At 37.1% G+C, this 22,804-nt stretch overlaps 5 protein-coding genes and 1 pseudogene across 5 annotated transcripts in view; 3 read left to right on the top strand and 3 right to left on the bottom strand.

Annotated features, from left to right (window-relative positions):
* The window catches only part of LOC105176340 (glycosylphosphatidylinositol anchor attachment 1 protein), a 3,685-nt gene extending 2,688 nt beyond the window's left edge, over positions 1-997 (bottom strand). The window contains exons 1-3 of the mRNA XM_011099107.2: positions 811-997; positions 635-726; positions 12-111 (exon numbers count right to left, since the gene is read on the bottom strand). Coding sequence (XP_011097409.1) covers positions 12-111; positions 635-726; positions 811-899 — 281 coding nt within the window. The 5' untranslated portion in view covers positions 900-997. The remainder of the gene's footprint in view (positions 1-11; positions 112-634; positions 727-810) is intronic.
* LOC105176339 (serine/threonine-protein kinase D6PK) lies at positions 3,465-7,315 on the top strand. The gene is made up of 3 exons (XM_011099105.2): positions 3,465-3,997; positions 4,517-5,550; positions 6,143-7,315. Exons 2-3 carry the CDS (start codon positions 4,517-4,519, stop codon positions 6,978-6,980), a joined length of 1,872 nt encoding a protein of 623 aa, XP_011097407.1. The 5' UTR covers positions 3,465-3,997; the 3' UTR covers positions 6,981-7,315.
* On the top strand, positions 8,818-12,178 carry LOC105176338 (altered inheritance of mitochondria protein 32). The gene is made up of 6 exons (XM_011099104.2): positions 8,818-9,228; positions 9,964-10,049; positions 10,460-10,765; positions 10,935-11,018; positions 11,477-11,756; positions 11,808-12,178. Exons 1-6 carry the CDS (start codon positions 8,830-8,832, stop codon positions 11,862-11,864), a joined length of 1,212 nt encoding a protein of 403 aa, XP_011097406.1. The 5' UTR covers positions 8,818-8,829; the 3' UTR covers positions 11,865-12,178.
* Positions 11,914-14,808, bottom strand: LOC105176337 (vacuolar protein 8). Its single transcript, XM_011099103.2, has 3 exons — positions 14,179-14,808; positions 13,694-14,105; positions 11,914-13,281 (listed from the first exon to the last, which is right to left on the bottom strand). The coding sequence occupies exons 1-3, from the start codon at positions 14,379-14,381 to the stop codon at positions 12,907-12,909; spliced, it is 990 nt and encodes a 329-aa protein (XP_011097405.1). The 5' UTR covers positions 14,382-14,808; the 3' UTR covers positions 11,914-12,906.
* On the bottom strand, positions 15,012-17,446 carry LOC105176417 (putative pentatricopeptide repeat-containing protein At3g01580). Its single transcript, XM_011099212.2, has one exon. It carries the CDS (start codon positions 17,341-17,343, stop codon positions 15,235-15,237), a length of 2,109 nt encoding a protein of 702 aa, XP_011097514.1. The 5' UTR covers positions 17,344-17,446; the 3' UTR covers positions 15,012-15,234.
* On the top strand, positions 17,795-20,993 carry LOC105176416 (annotated as a pseudogene).

Raw genomic sequence — 22,804 nt, 5'->3', positions numbered from 1 at the left:
AAAATACCTACATGCCAGTTTTGGTAGTCTCTGAATCCAAATTCAGTATCCCGTTCACAAAATTGTGTCCCTCTGAAGCATCATTTTTAGAGAGCATAGGACTGGCAGAACCTGCAGATTGCCAGTTCAGAAACATTGAGGAATACCATCTCGCCAACCATAAAACGAAAACTAAAATCAGATTATATTTATCCTGAAGGGCATATGACTAGTAATAAGATTTAAACTATCAATAACTTCATCTTCCTCCCAAATGCAAAACTGAAAGCGCACATCAAGCAGAAGTGGATTCACTAAAATAATACTATTATAACCAACTCAAACAGCTTCATCATCTCTACAACATGGATTCTCTTGTTTCAGTCTGTCCAACGAAAGGTGATCTCTCACACGGTAAAAAGATTAAAACAAGTTAAGAGTAGATGAACAGAGTACGGCGTAACTATTGTTTGAACTACATGGATCACGAATAATTTTACATAAAAGGAAGTTATCACCCGAGCTTCACGAGAGTTTTAAAACCAAAAGCCCTACGTTCTCATAAAACATTCGAACAAATCAATGCATAAAAGCTAAATATAAGACCAAAGAATAACGTAGAACAGAAAAAGGGAATTATAATGGTAGAACCAACCAGGCATCAGGGCATTTTCCGAAATATAGGTGTTCTTGGCGAGAGCAGGCAGAAGAAGAAGAGCTACAATTCCTGCCGTGCAGCATATCACACTTGAAATCATACAAAAATCAGTTTGCATTTCCACTCGAGCAAGAAAATTGAAACATTTTCAGCAATTTACGGAATAAATATACCTCACGAAGAGGCTGTGGGAAATGAGAAATAGACCAATGCGAATAATCGGTCGAGGCTTTGGTTTGACGACCTGTTCAGCTTCCGCCATGGTTGCTCGCCGATCGGCGTCGAGCTTTTCGCTTCCTCTCGCCCTCTACTACAGCACTCAATTTAAGCTTCTGGGTTCTCGACTCACAGTACGACGTCGTAAACAGATCGGCTGTTGTTTTTCCTGTAGCTTTTCGGTAGAAGATGGGTTTCTATTTGGGTTGGGCCGACTGTTTTGGGCCCGTTGCCATTGTAGAAATAGAATGGGCCCAGACCCCCTTGGGCCTGTCTCTAATTTAAAACTGCTTTTTAAAATAAAATATATATATTATTTACAATATGGCATAAAAAGTGTTTTCTTTTCTTTTTAAGTATTTGATATGCCAACTTTTATTTTTGAAACAGTTAAGAGAAGCGCTTTTAGGCCAAAAATTATAAGCACCTTGGTAGTGCTTTTAGTTGTTTTGATTTTTTTGTAAATAGATTTAACTTTTATTTTTTACTACTATACCCTTATTATAATAGTCTTAATTTGATTTTACCATTTTTAATTTTTTTAAATTGTGTATTTAGTTGATATTGAAATTTTAAATTTTTGAATAATTTAATAATAATTAAATTTAAACTATCACATGTTTACTATTTTAAATTTTATATATTTATTTGCTATATCATCATATTATTTAGTTCTAATATTATTATTTGATTAATTAATAAAATAAATATTTTTTTTTGCAATCATGCAAGTTAATGAATAATTATATTACTTAGTGGAAGCATTATTAAATTAAATATCTAGTTTTTAATATTTTAAAAAAAATATGAAATACACTAATTAATAAAATTTATTATTTTTTTGTGAAAAAATAAGTATTATTGACAAACAACAAGTGAAATAATAAGTAGAAAATATTATCTTTTTAATAGGAATGAAACGGTCTTTAATCAATTAAAATTTATTTTAAAAGTGATTTCTCTTTAAATACTATCTAATTTAACTTTTATCTGCTCTTTTTCACTTTCTTTTATAAACAATACACACTTTTGATTCTATTTCAACTTTCTTTACTCACTTTTCTAAAAATAAATTTTTTCACAAACACTCATATAATACGATTACAGTGACCAGATTGAACAATGAATCAATAAACTTTGACAAAAGTAACATCACATGAGGATTAGGTTCTCTTAATTAGGTTAGTAACAATAATAACTAACCAATAAAATTTAGGGTTAATTATATTTTACCATCCAAATCATGATTGTTTTTACATTTTGGTATTTAAGCTTTTTTTTTTTTGTCAATTTTATGAAGCTTTGCACTTTGTCATTTATAACTGTTTTCCCCTCAAGTTATTTATTGGAAAAACATTGCATACAGAGGACATGTAATATTTAAGAGTTATGTGATGTGATTTTTTCACATAAGCAAAATATTTAATGTTTTTTCATCTGAAAAATGAACAAAAAAAAAAGTTATATAGCAAAATACAAATATCACAAAATTGAGATAGTATATAAAAAAATTAGATATCAAAATATAAAAACAAATATAATTCGAACCACAAAATATAATTTTCAGTATAATTTTATAGTCAGCACAAATAATAACATATAGAGGAGGCTGGAACTAAACCTATTTTATTAAATGAAGAGTCTTATAATTATTCCGGTTCTTGTAATTATTACCTAAGAAAATAGGGGAGCATTAATTTATGTAGTTTCCCTACCCTGCATTACCACTAATTGAAACTAACGACGTTATTTATTTTTTTTGTAAAAACACTATCATGTATTTATCTATTATATATTAGTTTTTATTTTAATCATCGGTGAATACTTTTTTATTTCATAAAATACATAGGATATAATCAATCAATCTCAATCATTAGATTTTAAATTTATAAAAAAATATTAAGAAACCAAATTTTATTATATTATAATTATAATTATAAACTATAAAAAATAATAGTATTATTTTACAAAATAAAATTAATAAACCCAATCCCACCCACCCCGCCACCAGGCTGCCCTCCCCCGTCGCCCAACGTAGAGAGGCATTATCACCGTCGCCCCCCAATCTGAGCGACCATTGTCGCGGTCTTACACAAATCATCTTTATTTTTTTACAAATTACATGTACACCTCATGGAAATATAAATATTATTATACAAATTATCCCTATTTCTTAAAGATAATGAATGATTTCTATGATTATATATAAAATAAAATAAAAATAATTTACGTAAATAGTAAACATACCATATGTGGAGTACATACAATTAAGGGAAAAATGCGAGCAAATATTTGTGATATTGCAAATAAGCAAATTATATTTTTATAAAAAAATAGTAACATATCTCCCTGTGTTTTTTAAAAATACAATAATTTTATCTCTCTGTAATTTTTAAAATAAAGCAATTTACCTTTTTAAATAGGGTGATAAATTGATTTATTTTAAAAAATATAAAATTTTTATAAAGAGGTAATGTGCTGTTTTATAATATTATATGAAAATAATTTATATTAAACCCTACTATTAATTATATTCAAAGAGAATTGCGGCTGCTTTTGAGAGACAGAAGCGATGGTGCGTGAAAATAAAGTATAGGGAGAGCGAATGAAGTCGTTCCTTGATAAAGAAAAAGGAAGTATATACAGTATTTTGTACTGCAACATAACCAAAAAGAGATTAAAAAGAGAGGAAATGGGAGAGAAAGCGTTGCAGAAACAAGAAAAGGAGGAGACTTGACGGAGTGTGATGCGTATTCTTAATTAGAGTAAAGACGCCTTCTCATCTCTTCGTATAAGCAAAAGTCGAAGATACCGCCCCATTGCCATTCTATACTTTGCTTATGAATCGAATTCCATTTTCGGCCTTCTTTCTTTCTTTCGACTTCTTTACTACACAACATTCTGCCCATTAAACGACGGGAACAAGAAAGATAAGCTTCGCTGGATTTGTCATTATTGGGATCCTCAACTCTTTTTTTCTCTTTTGGGTTCACGTAATCTAACTATCCGTTTCTGTTTCTTGTCTTGATCGGATCTGAAAAGGACTCCCACAACAATTTAGCGGGAAGAGAGCTTTTGCTACCAAGTTCGATTTCTATCTCAGAGTCTTTTCATGATTGTTAAGCATTTGCGTTCTCTAATGAGGTAAGTGGAGAATCTGTTTTTGCTGTTCTTAGTGTTGTTTTCATTGTGGGGTTTGATTGTTGGTTTCTTGATTTTGGTTTCTGCGCTAATTTAAGCCCGGAAAATAAGCTTGATATGTGATGGGAAACAAGAATTGCGTCAATTTTATGTATGTATGATCATGAAGGAACTGAATAGTTGTGTACTGAATTCTTGGGGTGCTCTTTTCTTGTAATCTTTAATGAATGGGGTTGACAATTTTCACTTTTCAGAGACAGTGATTTTCTTGATGTTGGAAGGTTTACATCTACAAGGGTTGCTATTAGTGCAGGAGAGTTGTTTGTTGCATTGGTGCCTTTTCATTATTTCTCTTGTTTATATGCTTTTAGGGATATTTGATTCTTGCTTCAGATTTTCTTGAGAAAAAAACAGCCGGTTTTGGAGAGTGCTTAGGTTATTTAAATTTCTATTCCATTTTGATGGTGTTATAATGTTTCAGTGACGATAATGCCGTCTGATCAGGGAGTTGATTTGTTACAGATGACATCCAATTCCGTCAGCACGAGGAATATTCATGCTCCCCGTCCTCCATCTGCCAGACAACATAGTCGTGAAGCGGGCTCATCTGAATCTCGTGCAGTCCCTAAAGATCACGATATGAGAACTACCTATGCTAAATCCAGCTCCAAGGCTGTTTCAGAATGTCGCTATGAAACATCCCGTTTTATTATGCGAGAAAATGAGCAAGGGCAGGAGCAATTTCATTGTAGAGATGAAGGAAAAGATATAAGCCAGGAGCAGGCTACAACATCTGAAACCAATGATGTCAAGAATTGCAATCCTAATGGGCTTTTGGAATCAGCTGATGTTGCTTCATTGCCTGCTGAAGGAGCTGTAGACCTGTTAAATGCTCGATTACTTTCAAAATCAGGAGTCGCTTACTGTTCAAGCCCCCAAAACAGTTTCTACTCTGCTACAGAGTATGCAGAAGCTAAACAAAGCTTCACCAACACTGAAGTCAGTGAAAGTATGAGCAGTGTGGAGAAAAATGGTGAAAATGTGGAAGTCAGCAACTTGCGTGATTTCGTGAAGAGCAGGAAGACTAGTCTATATAGAGGCAGCACTGGCAGTGATTTTAGTGATGAAACCAGCTCTAGTAGTTTTAGCAGTGCTATATACAAACCACACAAAGCAAATGATACAAGGTGGGAAGCAATTCAAGCCGTTAGAACTCGTAAAAATGGGTCATTGGAGTCGAAAAATTTCAGGATTTTCAAGAGGCTAGGATGTGGAGATATAGGCACTGTCCATCTGGCGGAGTTGATTGGCACACAAACTTGTTTTGCCATAAAAGTGATGGATAAAGAAACTCTAGCAAGTCGGAAGAAGCTTCTCAGAGCTCAGACGGAAAGAGAGATTCTGCAGTCTCTTGATCATCCCTTTCTGCCCACCTTATATGCTCACTTTGAGACGGAGAAATTATCATTCCTAGTGATGGAGTTTTGTCCTGGGGGAGATTTGCATGCACTTCGGCAAAGACAACCTGGGAAGTTCTTTACAGAGCATGCTGCCAGGTAGAGAGTGATTAACTCTGTTTGATTTCTGTGTTTTTTTTTTAGTCAATTGAACCTTTAGAAGAATTATATTTCATTATAAATTCGTTTGCAGTATGCTTGATTCAAAATATAAGATTATCCTCCTTGAATGAGGCGGACATCATGAATTCTTTATGTCATACATATGTAGGGTTCCTGTCTCCACCTAATCCATAAAACTCAAGTATGCAGTGCTGAAGTCTATTAAAGCCAAGCTTGCACAAATGGTCCCTATCTCCTGTTAGCAGAATGGCAAGCTAAAGCATCTCTTTAATATGTGTTGTCTCTAGGATGCAGGAAGTTAGCTTCATTAAGTGAATATGCTGAACTCAAAACATTATTTTCGAACTTCCCCTTTATGCATATGTGAGCTCTGATCACTCTTTTCGACTTATTTCAATTATCTAATTAACTGCTATAACAGCCCCTTACTAAACTATTGAGATGGGAGTCCTGAACTTGAAAGTTTCTCGTTAAAATGCAAAAACATTTGAATGCAAACTTTCTATTTTTTTTTGTATTGAAATAAGAGGATGGCATGTCGGTGCCATGTTTTATGCTGTTCTTTCAGGTTCTACATTGCTGAAGTCCTCCTAGCTTTAGAGTATCTGCACATGCTTGGTATTATCTACAGAGATCTTAAACCAGAAAATGTTTTGGTGAGGGAAGATGGGCACATTATGCTTTCAGATTTCGACCTTTCGTTGAGATGTGCGGTGAGCCCAACTCTCGTTAAGTCCTCGAATGCAGAATCCAAGAACCTGGGACTCTGCATTCAGCCAGCTTGCCTCGAGCCATCATGCTCCATCCAGCCTACATGTTTCCGGCCACGATTGTCAGGCAAGCCCAAAAAGGAAAAAAAGACGAGACGATATGCAGAAATACACAACCACATCACTCTTCTTCCGGAACTGATAGCTGAACCTACAAACGCTCGTTCCATGTCCTTTGTGGGCACACATGAATATCTAGCACCCGAAATTGTCAAAGGTGAAGGTCATGGAAGTGCAGTGGATTGGTGGACATTCGGGATTTTTCTCTATGAGCTTTTGTTCGGGCGAACACCTTTCAAAGGAGCAGGGAATCGAGCTACATTGTTCAACATTGTTGGACAACCACTGAGGTTCCCTGACTCGCCTACAGTTAGCTTTGCTGCGAGGGACTTGATCAGAGGGTTGCTGGTGAAAGAACCACAGCATCGGCTCGCATACAGACGAGGGGCAACCGAAATAAAGCAACATCCATTTTTTCAGAACGTGAATTGGGCTCTTATTCGTTGTGCCAGTCCTCCGGAGGTACCTCCACCCTACATAATGGATAATGCAGGTGTACCTCCACCGGCGGCTGGGACAGTGCACGGTGTTGATGTGAAGCCGGCAGGTAATTACTACGAAATCGATTTCTTCTAAACCTGATTATTATTTCCTTTTCATCTCGCTCGACGTTTCATCTCTTCGACCCAATCATACATACTTGTAGGCTTACTGTTCCATTGGAAGGAATACAGATCTGTTATTCATATACTGAACTAAGTGTAAATTGCTGCAATCCATTGATTATTTTGCTCAAATTCTCATGCACAGCACAGGGATGTAAAATTCTTGATAAAGAAAATGAAATTAAAGAGAGAATATTATCATATCTTGATACTGTATGATTGTATATGAAGAATGATAATCCTGTGCTTCTTGCACTGTAGAACCATTTGATTACATATGAAGAGAGCTGGGCCAATCTTTGAAGAGTCAATGAGAAAACTCGACATCACTTCAATAATATAGTTGCACGTTAATCGGTATGTTGTGGATTGATGTGACTGCTGATACTGACACATAGCGTAAAACCGTAGTCAAATATGCTAACAAGTAACTTTTCTCCAATTATTAAAACTAAATTATAACATCATTTTTTAAAGTCTCAATTCATTGAATCGGATTAACTAACAGTCACTGAATCTGAAGAAAATACATGAATCAAGACGGGTTCTGGATAACAAAAAAAAAATGGTGAACTTGTATTGATATAAATACATAAATATTTTAGAATAAATTATAATAGATTTTTGTCAACGTTGATATAATTACAAATAGCTTCTCATTATTAAAAAATTATAAATATTCTCGTGATATTAACGAATGTCTAAGAAATACTCTTTATAATGTGCTGTCATGAATAGGTATTTGTTAGACAATTATTAATTTCATGGTGTATTATAAATTTTCAAACAAAGTAAGATATATTTGCAATCATAGCAAATTTTTAGGGAATTAACTCCATTGTAATTTATAGGAGATTATATGTTGTATGTATACAAGGGGGCATGCCACAAGTGCTAGTAGATAAAAAAAAAATTATTTTTGACAAATTATAATTTGTGACACTGCAATACCAAATATCAATTATACCCTTAAATACTTGTATCAATATAATTACTTATTTATTTTAAATGGCTCATGTTATTTTTTAATACCTATAATATTATCAATTTATCCTCGTTTTTATCGTGCTAATCACTTAATTTTAGTAATTTTAACAAAAATATAAGTACATTTAACAACTTAATTTTAATTTCAATAATCATTTTTTCTTGTCTTTAATATGTTTGTCATGTATTATATTATATTATTTATTGTATTTTACCTAAGAGGGTATTGGCTGAGCTTATAAGTTTAACAAAACTGTTTGATAAATTTTGTTCTAAAAACCTTATAATATCTCAAAATAAAATAATTGTGATTTTGGGAGCTCTTTAAAAAAATAAATTTAATTTATCTTTTTCTATACAATCTTTTAAACTATTTTATCTTAAAAAAACTATTATCTTGTTATTATTATTTATATAATTGATTTTTGATAATTTTTTTTTGATTATTATTAAAATATAAAGAATTTATTATACTAAAAATCCTAACATTTTATAAGTTTTGTTATCTTATTTACTCAAACACTTTAATAATTTATTTTTAAAATGAAATTCAATATTTTTTAAACTTTTAAAAATTTTATGAAGTAACGTTAGCCAAACACTCTTAAGTTATCAACTACCTAAAAAAAAGCTAAGAAAAAAATGCTGAAAAAACAATATTTTATAATAAAATTTATCCGATTACTTAGTTCAAGAAGGTAAAGTGTCGTGTTGATTTACTTAGAGGGAGAAATGAAGTACGTAATAGAATTGGGGGAGTAAAATGCAATTAACCTTTAATTTTATCCCCGTGTTCTCATGATTTTACTTCGAAAAAAACCTGACCTGAGGCGATGCGCATTGGGCACCCGACCCGATCTCTCTCCTCAGTCACACAAATATATCTGTTGCTCCAATCTCCAAAAGCTCTCCCAAGATTTCTTCCAAATATCTCACGTAAATCCCGCGGCTTCCCTCCGTTAGCGACTCAATCGTCTCCTAGGTGCAGCATGGCCGGAGAATCGGAGAGCTTCTCCACCGCCACGGAGGACAACGCCAAGTACGGATTCGAGCGAGCGGAGATGTACGAAAGCAACCTCGCCGGAACCGTTGACCCGTACGAACGCCACGTCTTCCTCTGCTACAAGTCTCATGAGTTGTGGCCTTCGCGCGTGGAGGATTCCGACTCCGATCCTCTCCCTAAGCTGCTCGCCTCCGCTCTCAAAGCTCGTAAAAACGATATCAGTCTCAAGGTCCATAGTTACTAAGAAACGCTAGCTCATTTCGTTTCTTTGTTTGTTATATTTTCCGCGTTGACTAGCACTTGAGGAAAGTATTCAGTAAAATCATGAAGCATTTGGTAATTCGGCGTTTGCATTTTCTGTTGTGGACATGATTAATTTCGTATGTAGATTTTTGTCCTCTCAAACTCGGAAGAATAGATCAATGTCAATATTAGTGAAAACGTGATTTCAATATGTTTTTGTTTATTATGTATCTTGCATATCACTAATCTTAGTTGATCGTATTATTGTGCGTTCTCAGCTTCTATTTTCTAGATACAATTTAGCCGCTCAGCTAGATGAGTTTTTTTCCTTAATCTTCAGACAAATGCTATGGCAATGAAGTCCTTTGTTCTATGTGCTTTAGTTTCACGGTGGTATATGTGCTTTCTATTAAAGAGTTGAAGGAATTGTTCAGTAGCATTAGTATGGATTTATATGATGCTTTTTATATTTCTAGATATTATGTTCTCATATAGCCGATCAGTCTTTTTCATGGTGTTGTTTGCGGTTTCATTAAATTTTGATGGCTTTAACTTGGTGATCTGGCCATTTTTATTTGTAGACTTTGTTTATTATGTAGTGAAGCATGGACTCGTGTTTGCTTTTCTACTGTACATATAAGGTCTGACCTACGTGCAGATCTGGTTAAGTGGTTTCTGAAGCACATTATTAGCTCTAATTTGATGAGTTTGGAATTTGTAGACTCGGTTGACCATATGCGAGAGAAGTGATGATGTGAAGTTGTCCAACGGAGATGTTCTAATTTTTCCAGAAATGATTATGTACAGGTACGAACCAAAGTTGGTGGGTGATTTGAATTGACTGTTAGACAAACTTAGTTATGCCGCTGACCTCAGCTCAGGGTCTAAATGGCCTATAGTCCTTCCTGTGTTCTCTCAGCTTTTACTTTTCACCAGCTGACCACAGCTTGGGATCTATAATTTCCCATGTTATGCTGTGTAAATTAAGTTTCTTAATTAGTTTGACTACTGCTGGGGCAGTGGGGCTCCAATGGATATTTCTCGTATAACTACGAGTTGCTTCCTTCGTGGAGCAACTGCTGCTTTTCAAAATTTAAGATATATTCTTAATAGTGTTTATGTTGCATTAAGGAGTTCAACTTATGGTTGTATTTGTATATTGGGTTTTTGTTTGTCTAATTTTTATTGTTTAATGGCTTCTCTTTTGTATAATTAAGGGGTTTGAAAGACTCAAATGTGGATAGCTTTGTTGAGGATGTGCTTGTTAATGGCAAACCTTGGCTGTCCGGAGTTCAGGAGGAGTTGATCGGTTCATATGTCTTTGTTTGTGCTCATAACAACCGAGACCGGAGATGTGGTGTTTGTGGCCCAGTTCTGATTCAAAAGTTTAAAGAGGAGATTGAATCCAAGGATCTGAAGAACCAGGTCTTTGTGACTGCTTGTTCACATGTAGGAGGACACAAGTATGCAGGCAATGTGATAATCTTTAGTGCGGGTCCTGATGGCAATATTGCTGGTAATTGGTAAGGACAATGCTTCATTGTGCTCTTTCATTTTGATACTACTACAGGACTTGTTCTGATATGGATTAATTGTTAAGATCTTAGTAGTTTTGATTCTATTTAATGTAGATCCACATCCCAAAATAACTTTATCATGATGACTAATCAATGATTCTTTTTACGTTTTCAGGTACGGGTATGTCGCACCTAGTGATGTTCTGGAATTGCTCGATAAACAAATTGGCAAGGGAGAAATCATTCATCGAATTTGGAGGTTTGTATTTCCTTCTTCATGGCTTGAGGATGAAGTGTCGACTGTCATTGTCAAAGGCTAAGCCTAGTCTGAAGCCACTAACTTTGTTTCTTTACCAATAATGAAGATCATTTTATCCAATCCCCCAGACATGTATATGAAAATGAGGTGCAATCTAGTTTGAATTACATCTTTCCAAAACAAAGGTTGCCATAAACATGGCATAATAATATAAATTAATCTATGTCACTCAAAAATCGAACAGCGGTAGAATTGTATTTCATTTTACTTGAAAACATCATTTGATACTACTTTCTTCTTGGAAACTTTTGCTGTATAGGCTATTAACAACTAGTTTATGCTGTGATTCTGATTCACACTATAGTTGAAACTTCCGTTTGCAATTATGAGAAGTAAATTTTGTCCTCTTGAAGTACTGCAATTCACAAGAACTAAAATTTGTGATGGTTAATTTACAGAGGCCAAATGGGTGCAAATGTTAAAGAAGCTGAAAAAGTTGAGGAGATGAAGCTTACTAATGGAACTAATGTTAACAACAATGAAAAGCAACCTCAAGAGAATGGCACCGAAGAAAAGACGGAAAGTGTGTCAAGCTGTTGCCAGGGTGGTGGTGGTGGTGGATTCTCATGCTGCAGAGATGAGACTGTTGAGAAGAAATCAGTTAATAAGGAATGGGGAGGACTCTCGTCCTGGACTGGCCAATGGGAGCAGCGCCATGTCCTCACCACTGTTGCTGTGGTGGGTGCAGTGGCTAAAGGTGGGGTTTTTGTCCTCACCACTGTTGCTGTGGTGGGTGCAGTGGCTACTGTTGCTGTGGCTTATGGTCTCTACCGAAGAGCCAGGTGAAGTGCTTTCTATAAAGGGAGTTTCATGCCCGCTATTTTTGTAGAGATGGTCAAGTATAATAAAACTCTTAAATGACCACCTGAAATGAAACAAAGGATTCTGTGAAAGCTCGACAATCAAGTTACTTGAGATTTAGTACACATTGTTGACTGGTTTGTATCAATATTCACTAGTAGTTCACCCCAAGGACAAGGATGATCATCTACAGGTGGTACTTATACATGAACAGTTAATCCTACTCTGCTTCAGCCTGGAACTAAAATGTGAGAATTTATGTGTTGCCGTGGAATAAATGATTATCTATCTTCTTCAAACATATAGCTTGTTCATGATTCTGCTGGGTGTGGCGTTATCATTCATATACCATGCTTATTACACATTTCTCTGAAAAGAGAATGCGAGGTGTTGAACATTGTTCATGCCCAAGGGTTATTATGCTTCTGCTGAACAACAGTAAAGGAGGCATGTGTACAGTAAATGGAGCTGATATACTTTTACCTATATGTAACAGTCCTGTTGGAATCATAATTGCATTGATTCTGAATTCCCCTAAGATCATGCAGCACACTTTAACCTGAGTTTGAGGAGAGACAAAGGTATTTTGTTGCTTGTCCAAATGTAGTTAACGTAGGTTATATCTTTTCTTGGTGAGAGAAAGTTTAGAGTTGCTACATTCGTGTGTGCAATGTTTATAGCCTACGGGTGGGTCCTTGCACGAATTCTAGATGCAAGTTGGATAAGTCCAGTAGTGTGGTCAGTTTCCGTTTCTTACACAGCAAGTGGTAATTAATTACTCATCATAAATCTACTACTTACATTATCCTTTGCGTACCAAGTGAAAGACCTTATATGTCTGATCTGGATCTGAACAAATGATTGCTTGACACAAATACAAGAAACTATAATGTAGTACCATAATTTAAAAACATAAAGTGATACCATTAAATGCTATCAATCGCTAATTCCGCCAAAAAACCACCTCTTTTTTGTACACCACTAAAAAACAAAAAGAAGACATAATGTATATAACTAAAAGAATATGTCATGTTCTAAGTTTGGCTATCATCTCCTCCACCATCAGAGTAGAAGCTCCAGTTCCTTCCCCTCTATCTATCTCTCGCATAACCTTTTCCAATGCCACGTTCTTCGAGCGCTTGGCCCTCGATGATCCACCGTTGTTGCAATCTCTAAGCAACAAAAGCAACGCTTTGGCATTGTCTCTAGCACGCCAAGTCCCATCAACGGTCAGCTGTAGAAGCCCTGGCATTGCCCCTTCCTTCAAAATCATCCCTCTGTATCTCTCCCTGCAGCTTTTGCATATCAGCAACAGAATTCCGGCTGCATGCTCTTGGCATGCGGCCGATCCCTCCTCCACCGCCTCCACCAACATCCGGATCACACCGCCGGCTTCACAGGCCTGTAGTGTAAATATTAAATATTAAATGCCTTTCTTACATGATTAACTGAAAATCAAAAACCGTATAGTTGAAAAACACGTGTAAAGGTCGACTATGTTTGCCTTCATTCTTCGGAATTTTCTGAAAAATGTGAGGAACATTTTAAAAAATGAAACAAGAATATTCCACTTTTTTGAAATATTTTTCACACTTTCTCCTATTTTGCTTCAAAAATTATAAAAGTATCATAATGTATACATATTTATATCAATTAAAAAGATATCTTACGATCTTTATTACGCAACATATTAATTACGTAAAAACACTTTCCAAAAACAATCGAGATTAACTAAAAGAATTCAACCAAACACAGCCGAAAGGTTCCCAGTCTCCCACCAAACGCTTTCGGCAAGAGAGTTACTGGTTCAATACCTGATTTAAAGCAACTTGAGATGAAGAAACGATTGATTCCATCAAAGCCATTGCCTTCTCCACCAACTCCGATGATTTCTCAGACTCGTAAATAAATTGAATCACTATAATCAAGCCCCCTGAAAGCATTATTGATGGGATAATCTGTGGGGAAGTCGAGAGATTGTGCAGTGTGGATATGATGTCAAACTTCGCCTGATGACTGACGCTTTGGCAAATCGGAAACTGCGAGTCCAATAGTTCCAAGAGAGTCTGAATCGCCCCGGAAGACGCGATTTCAGGCTTATTTGCCGAGCAAGAAGACAAGATCAAGAGGGCAGCCAATGCCAGTTCGAGCAAATTTACATTTTCCCATTGTAGGATCTTGAGTATTGCTGGTACAGCCCCTGCTTTCGCTATACGTCGTTTGTTCCTGCAAGTTTCCAGTACAAAGTTATTCTCCCAACACTTAGTGAACTTCTGTTTATGCAAATACTCATACCAACCTTTCACTGCCGAAGGCAAGATTGAGCAGAGCAAATAGGGCAGCTTCAATGGACTCATAATCTTGGCTATGAAGCATGAGAACCAACTGAGAAATGACTCCGTTTTCAGCTAATCGCTGCTTTTGCTTACTGTTCAGCTTGCCGATCTCTCTGGCGGCTAAGATTTGAGCTTCTCTTTCGCCGAACAGAAGGGCTTCCGACATGGCTTCTTTCCTCCCAAGAATTGGCTGCCCGGCCGCTCTATTTCTTTATGTGTGTATAAGAATATTGTCAGTATCCCTATATATATATTTAGTGTAATAATACATAAGTGGAGTGATTGCTTGGGAAGAATGCAAGGTTTTTTGGCTTTTTGGGTTGTGGGGAAGAAGGGAGAAGGGCGCTTTTCTTTGTGTTGTTTGAGTTGGAAGCGATGCGGTATTCGGTCTGATGTATGTAACTACCCTAAGTGGGAATACTTTGGGGTGAATCTTTATCTTTCCTTATATAGAAGAAACCACCTGTCAGCTTTGACATGAGAGAGGAGATGGTGCATGCATGTCCCTAAATCCACATTACCATGATATGTTGTATATGCATGTCAGATGTGTTCATTATGCAGAGATTAAATTTGATTTGATCAGCAGAGTAATAGTCTAGAGGATATGGGATGGGTGTCTCTCGTCACTCGCCACTTTTTGTTTTAATGATTTTTAAATAAATTACTACTCACACACACACACATTGAAATTAGAGTGTCTCAGAGTCTGATTTGCTTCGAAAATTGTAACAAGTGAATAGAGTAATCATTATCCATTCGTAAAATGAGAAAATCTCCACTTTTTTCTCTTGCATTTATACGGCGGCTCATCACAAATGATGCTCCTACCATCAAGGCAGTTCCCTTGGGAGTTGCTCTTTTCTTTTCTTGGAGACGCCTCGATAGTTACTGTCAGTTTTTTGAACGCCCGCCGGAATACCGAAATACCACCATTCGAAACCGTGGGCCGCCGCGGCCATGCTGCATATTGCTGGGAAACCCGAATCTTGGGCCCTCCACAACCAACTTGAAAATGACTATATCTCATTAGCATCATAAAGTGTAGTGTCCATACTGAAAACGTTACGCTCGACTCTCATCGTCCCTTCTAACATAATCATTAATTCATGAATCTGCTTAGAATCTTGATGAAATCTATCGTTAGCTATGAAAGTACGTGCTTCATCTCTTGTCTCGATCACACTCTGTCCCGTTGCCTTCTTCAGTTGCTTCGCTTTAACTAATTCTCTAACACCAGCTACATTAGCCCAATTCTCATCAACAGCGTATATGTTTGATAACAAAATGTAATGACCGGCATGGAAGGGATCGAGTTCAAGCAGCTTTTTTGCTGCAATCTCTGCTATCTCCATGTTTTGATAAATCCGACAAGCACCAAGCAAAGCTCCCCATATATTGGCCTCAACAGGCTCTTGGAGTTGAGTGGTGAATTCCAAGGCCTTGTCCAGCTCCCCCATGCGGCCAAGAAGGTCGACTACTAATGCATAATGTTTTGAGTTGGGAGGTAGTTGATAGTCCTTCACCATCAGATTGAATATTTGAATTCCTTCTTTAACTAGACCAGAATGACTGCACGCAGATAGAATCGAGAGGAACGATATATCATTTGGCCTAACATCTGAATGCTTAATCATCTGCTTAAACAATTCCAGAGCCTCTAGGCCTTTGCCATGAAACCCATATGCTGCAAACATAGAGCTCCAGATAACAACATCTCTATTGCTTATGCGCCTGAAAACTGCAATAGAACCTTCCAAGTTACCACATTTTGCATAAGATTCTATGAGTGAAGCACCAACAAAAGAATTATTGCCCAGGCCAGCTTTAGCAACAAAACCATGAATGCAACTAGTTTGTTGAAGACCACCGAACTCTGAACAGGCCATCAAAATTTTAACCACATCAAAGGCATCAGGTTGAAGATCATTGGCCACCATATCATGGAAAATGCCAATGGATTTGCTTGTCCTTCCATTTTGAACACATCCATGCAAGAGTGCTGAAAAACAAACAGCATCTTTCTCAGGCATCCGTTCGAATACCTCAATCGCTTCGTCAGGGGAACAGCAGTTCATGTACATGTCTATTAGAGCTGTGGAAACCAAGAGATCCAAATCTAATGCCTTCCTTACAGCAAGTTTATGTATCCTTCTACCCATTTCTAAATCACGACTAGCTTCACATGCTTGCAAAGCACTAATCAGAGTTACAATGTTCGGTTCAATTCTTCTAGATATCATCTCATCAAAAAGATCCAGTGCTTCCCTAGCACCCCCATGATGAGCATAACAGGAAATCATAGAACCCCATGAAATCACATCTTTCTCTTCCATTTTCTTAAACACTTTGGCTGCAGCGGTAATAGCACCTGTCTTTCCATATAAATTTAACAGCGCATTCAACAAGGATAAGCCTCTATCAAATCCCACCCTGATCATATACCCGTGGACGCTCCTCCCCGTCCTTAGATTGATCATCTGCGCACATGCAGATACTACACTGACAAGAGTAATAGGGTCGAAAAGAACCCCTTTTGTCATAGCCATTTGAGCAAAAAACTCAAGCGCCTGTATCGGCTCACCATTCTGATCATACCCCGTAATCATAGTAGTCCATAAAACGGTATCTGGCGCAGAATACTCCTCAAACACACGCAAGGCATCATCCATTTTCCCACATTTTGAATACAGTTCAATTAAAGCCGACCCAACAAACAAGTCTCTACCAACCTGATGACTCTTCTTAACAAACCCATGAATTATCTTCCCACAATCAAGCGCTCGTAGCCCAGCACAAGCCTTAAGGACAACGGGGACAGTGTAAAGATCCGGCTTTTCAGACGAAAATAGACGAGAAAAGAGAAACAACGTTTCTTTATATTGTTTCTCTCTACAATAGCATTTGAGGATGCAGTTCCAGATGTGCGCAGTCCTCTGAGGAGTTTCGTCGAACAGTTTGCGAGCTGTTCGAAGAGGGGTTAACTGCGAGTAGCGATCGATCAGTTTCGCGGCAATGAGAGCATCATGCGTGAGACCGGTCCTGATGGAGAGAGAATGCAGTTGGGTCAAGCATCTACCGTTTCTACATGCTTCCAAGAACTTGATAAGTAGCTCACCAGCAATCATGTACTGCTGATGGTACCTCACCACTTCACTTCTTCATGGAAAATTGCTCGGAGAAAACCAAAACTCAATGTTGAATATTTTTTTTCCTCCCCTCCTAAATTAGGTCGTAAATGACGACGAAAATCGACAAAAGAATCGCGACTTTTCACATGACTGCCCGCGAGACTATACACGCGTAATTTAAATATTTATTATATTTATTTTTATGAAATATATAAAAATAAATAATTTTAAATAAATTAAAAATTTGTATAAAAATCTTACGAGGTGAATTTCTTTTTATCACGCTTCTCATTCATAAAAAAAATTAGAAAACTTTAATAAATAAGTAAAATTACTAGGCCCATAAGCAACGAATAAAGGCCCAATAATGAATGAGGCCCATAAGCAACGAATAAAGGCCCAATAATAAACGAGGTCCGTGACTGGGAAAAAAGAGCCCCAAATCAAGATGGACTACAGTATCCCAATTGTTCATATACGCCTGTGGAAAAGACAGCAACGGGAATCCGATGGAGAACTGGCTCTACAAATATCCAGAACTGAGGGATCTGATTCTTCATTAATTGAAAAAGATGGAAGAAAGAGCTGCGTTCTGAATGAGCAAACAAGTAATACGAGTATTTGTGGAACTATTTCGCCTCAACGTATAGCAACTGATGATAATCAGAAAGGAGATTCAGATTCCATGAACCGTGAAGAAGGAAACTTTTGTTATGAGACACCCCTGTACGAAGAAACTGGTTTGGATACCTGTTTCTGTTCCACCAATGACAGATAATAGTATGAAGAATGGACCAGAGGGGTATGCTCAAATGGTGGATATATTCCGGGAGAAAATATGGGTTGGGGTCAATGCTTCGAGGAAGATAAAGAATTGACCATGTGGGATGTGGTGGTGGAGATGTTGCTTGTAGCGCGTGGAAAAGGGACTGCTCTTGCTTCTGGGGATATTGCACAAGTTTCATGGATATCCACCCACCTAATTGAGCAAGCATGGAAGGAGATGGCTCAAACCTTGACAGAGGCCAATTTTAGTAACACCCAGGAAATTCTTGAATCAGAGCCACCTAAATGGTTACCTGACAGCGCAGCTTCTTCCTGTATGCTTTGTAGTGTGAGGTTTCATCCGATCATGTGCACAAGGCATCATTGTCGTTTTTGTGGTGGAATCTTTTGTAGCGATTGCACCAAAGGAAGGAGCTTATTGCCCAAAAATTTTCGCACTGGGGATCCACAACGAGTTTGTGATGTATGCTGTGTCCGCCTTGAGTCTGTGCAGCCATACTTAATGGACCAAGTAAGTCGTGCTGCGCAGCTACCAACACATGACCTGACAGACTTAAGCACCTTAAGATCCTGGGTGAACTTTCCATGGGGACAGTCAATGGAGTATGAGATTTACAAGGCCACAAACACAATTCGAGGCTATGCTACGGTATGAATTTGATTCCAGAGTTTAATCTTATTTCATTTTCTATTTGAATCATTAAGATACAAGCCTGAGGAATATGTATTTAGAGGCCCAATCATTAAGAACATTCTTCTATTTGAATGGGGATGGAGTTGTAGGCAAGAGTTGAAACTATGGTTCTTTAATGTCATTTTCCCTTCCGGAGTATAAAACTAAGGGTTAAGAATCATTGTCTGGTTCATAATATATATATGTATGGGAAGTAAGTAATGTCTACATAAGAGATCATCGTTAGCGAATTTGGAAAGAAGAGTTAGCAGCTCTTCATGGATGGTGGAACTATGAATTAGCTACTTAGGCTCTTTAACAACAATCCCGACTGTGAAAAATTGATCTTATGTGAATAGTAACTTTGAGAATGTGGAAACAGGCCGCTTATCTAAGCATGTTATTGCTCTGGCAATGTTGTTGTCCTAATAGACTATATAGCTTAAATTTCTTCTGCATTTGTAAATTTTTAGGTTGGTTCCTTGAGACCAAAGAAGAGAATTCCAGAAGCCATTTTGCATGATGCAAAAGGTCTGGCTATACTTACAGTTGCGAAAGTTGGAATGGTGGCCACCTATAATATTGGAACTGGCCTGGTGGTTGCTCTTAGGGAGGATGGGTCATGGTCTCCACCGTCTGCCATTTCTACCTTTGGCGTAGGCTGGGGAGTTCAGGTGTAGTAAATTTGCAAGGATTTTTTCCGAAGCTAATGACGACGTCATGTTGATGTGCTTCTACTTGATATTTCTTTAATGTCATTTACTGCTAAATTGATGTTCTAGTGGTTTATGGTTGAAGATGTAATGATGTTTGGATGTCCTCGAAAGATTGTCATTTCTTCATAATTTCAATTCAAATCTGAGTTTACATGGTTGTATGTGTGTTTTCTCTGTTACTTTTTTGGAAGTCATGCATACTGTTTGATGACAATGGTGGAGCTTTGGGAAGTTCGCAATTTTGCTGTTTTTATATCCCTGGCTTCATTTATTGTTGAGCTTTTTATATGATGTCGTGTTAATTTAGCTTTTATATTCTTTTGCAGGCTGGGGGAGAGTTGACTGACTTCATTATTGTACTGAGAACAAATGAAGCAGTGCAAACCTTCTGCAGTGATGCACATATCTCGATAGGAGCTGGTTTGAGTGCTGCAGTAGGAATCATAGGACGTACTGCGGAAGCTGATATTAGGGCTGGTCCCAGTGGATTTGCTGCTTGTTATACATATAGCTGCAGTAAAGGTTATTCTCTGTCTGGTCTATTTTCCTTTATTCTTTTCCCCTTTTAATTAGATGGTTTGAAGTAATTCTCATAAATTGGTTTCTTGATAAGGTAAGTGGTCTCTTTCTTGTTAACTTGTTCTTTAAAGGAGGGAGGATGAACAGAAATGTGAATGTACACGTATTTTATGCCTGTTACTTCAGAATACTGGAAGGGCTGAAACTCTCGTACACCATAGATATATTTCATGAAATGTTGAGGTTGATTAATTAAATGAGGATTGTAGGAAATATTTCTGAGCCTACTGGCATTTGGAGGTTCCATAATTTGAATCGGAAAATGAGTTGGATAGTGTATCTCCAACAAATCAGAGTATTACTTGATCGTTGCTACTTTTGTAATTCACAAATGCTAATAGCAAAGTCGTTCGTTTTCTGAATGCAGGTGCTTTTGTTGGTGCTCTCTAGAAGGGAGTGTGGTCACAACTCGAGTAAGAGAGAATTCCAGATTTTACGGTAGCCAGTCAATAAATGCAACAGAGATTCTTCATGGTTCATTGCCTCGACCACCTGCTGCAGCTACTCTGTATCTTGCATTAGGAGACTTGTATATGCAGCTTGGGAGGTGAATGTGCTGGTGAGATAGATTGTTTATATGTAACTTGGAGTTGGGAATGATGGCAAAGGTAATTTGTAAATCTGCCCTATTCTCACCATGATTCTTTAGTTGTACATAATCAATTGCTGTACAGCATGATTTTAAGATGATGATTGATAGGGGAGGCGGTGGGATAGTGTACATAGGGCAAGTGTTAATGTCAGGGAAGTGCATTCACCTATTATTTGTTTGTTTCTTAACTTATCCCTATATGAATTCCGTTATCAGTACGTGGTCATATGCTTGGAGATGCGCAGGTCTTAAATGTTGTATAAATTGGCTCAAGAGTAATAGCAACCAGACGTTAATGCTGCGTCCTTGAATGAATGGTGTCGGCCGCTCGACTAAAATGCGTTTCTGCTTTTGCTTTTCTTTTCTTTATACTAGCGCACAGCACACATCAGAGTGTGCAAAAATATTTTAAAAGATATAAATAATTAATATTTTTATTAATAAATCGGTTATCAATTATGAATAGTGGTTCTAAAAGCATAAAACTGCCAAAATTAAATTGAGAAAGTTTGAGGAGTATCTTAATAAATTCATTAAAAAATGTTGAAATTACTATTATTATTAAAATTTATTAAAGAAAAAAATGAATTAAATAATAAGTTTGATTATTCGAAAGTTGGTAGGACAATGTAGTTCTTTAAATGAATCAAGAGTGCAAGTGTCTAATCTAAATTGCGGATTAAAAGCGCTTCGTCATTTGATTATTACCATTGCAACTCCGGTCCAGTGTCGAAGGCAAACAGCCTTCGGCATAGGAAATGGAAAATAGAACAAGTAAGAAAGCCAATACGCACAATCATGTCCTAGAAACTCTGCAAGTACACATCTCCGCTCAAACCTCTCAAGGTTGTCTTTCATTTTCCATGGCCATTAATTGATTAATCCTTGCTGCTTAGCTACGACTAATATCTCCATTTGGCGGATGGTAAATAGAAATGCAGCCGTTTTTGGAACTTTTTTGTTTATGGAGAACTGATGCAAGAAATGTTGAACCAACTACTCAAGGCTAGAAATAGTTCCAACGAACAGTTGGTTGAACCAGGCTAATGCATGTTTTGAGAGCGTAGTGCGGAAGACCTTGCAGTATGCGACGTCACTCAGATCGTACCAATCAATCTTGGCATAAAAATTGTCCAAGTGTTCTTGTGGGCCTCCTATCCTATCGTATTCCTATAAGTTCGACACTTTGAGACCTGCTGGGAGCGCTTCGGCCAGAATACTCGGGGGAAACAGGCTGCGTCTTTGAGGTGCCACAGCTAACGGCAAGTAGGAATCCTCGGCTCCCCTAGGTGGTGGGGGGCGGAAGATTCTCGATTATGGAGATTCTGATCTTGAGTCTGTGCGACTTCAAGTTTGGAGATCCTGTTGTTCACTTCCTCTCGCCTCTGCTCCTCATCCTCATGAGCCGAGGATAATTCTCGACTTCTACGAGGGGAAGGAGGGGGCGGGTTCACAGGTTGTTGCGCTATAAATTGGGCCACGACTTGCGCCGCAGCTTGAGTAGACACGTCGCGTATCAGGGCTAACAAGGCTTCTGGCGTCAGTTGAATCATCAATTTCTGGGGTGGAGCTTCCGAGGGGAGTACTGTCGTGGGAGGAGCAGGCGGAGATTGTCGATACGGTGGGCGGCTTTCCCCATCGAGGGGTGCTTGATAATATGTCAGGGGATTTTCTTCTAAATTTAAAAGTTATTCATAAAAAAAATATAGTTGCAATAATAGTTTGAAATACATTAATTCGAAATGTGTAATTAAAATATTAAGAATAAAATTTATCCAATAAAAATTATGAATATTTGTTAAAATTGTTATCTAATAAATACTTTTTACAACAGCTATCCATAAATGAGTACTTTTGTTAGACGTTCATTGGTTTTAAATATATTTATAATTTTAAATATAAAATATATTTATAATTATAAAAATAACTTTCTAGAAATTCGTTGTAGTTTAACTTAATAATAATTATAACAATAGATGACATTAAAGAAATAAATAAAATTTAGTCGTTCTATTTCATCGGCGGCATCAGTTCTCAACATTTCAGGCAGTTACCTTTCTCCGTCGGCAGCCACCAGTCTCCAACCTTAGTTTCTTCTTCCTTTTAGTGGGG

The sequence above is a fragment of the Sesamum indicum genome, linkage group LG13 (assembly GCF_000512975.1).
Source record: "Sesamum indicum cultivar Zhongzhi No. 13 linkage group LG13, S_indicum_v1.0, whole genome shotgun sequence".
In the NCBI taxonomy this organism is placed as follows: Eukaryota; Viridiplantae; Streptophyta; class Magnoliopsida; order Lamiales; family Pedaliaceae; genus Sesamum; species Sesamum indicum.
The sequence above is the reverse complement of the archived record's forward strand: the minus strand, read 5'-3'. Positions and strand labels throughout refer to the sequence as shown.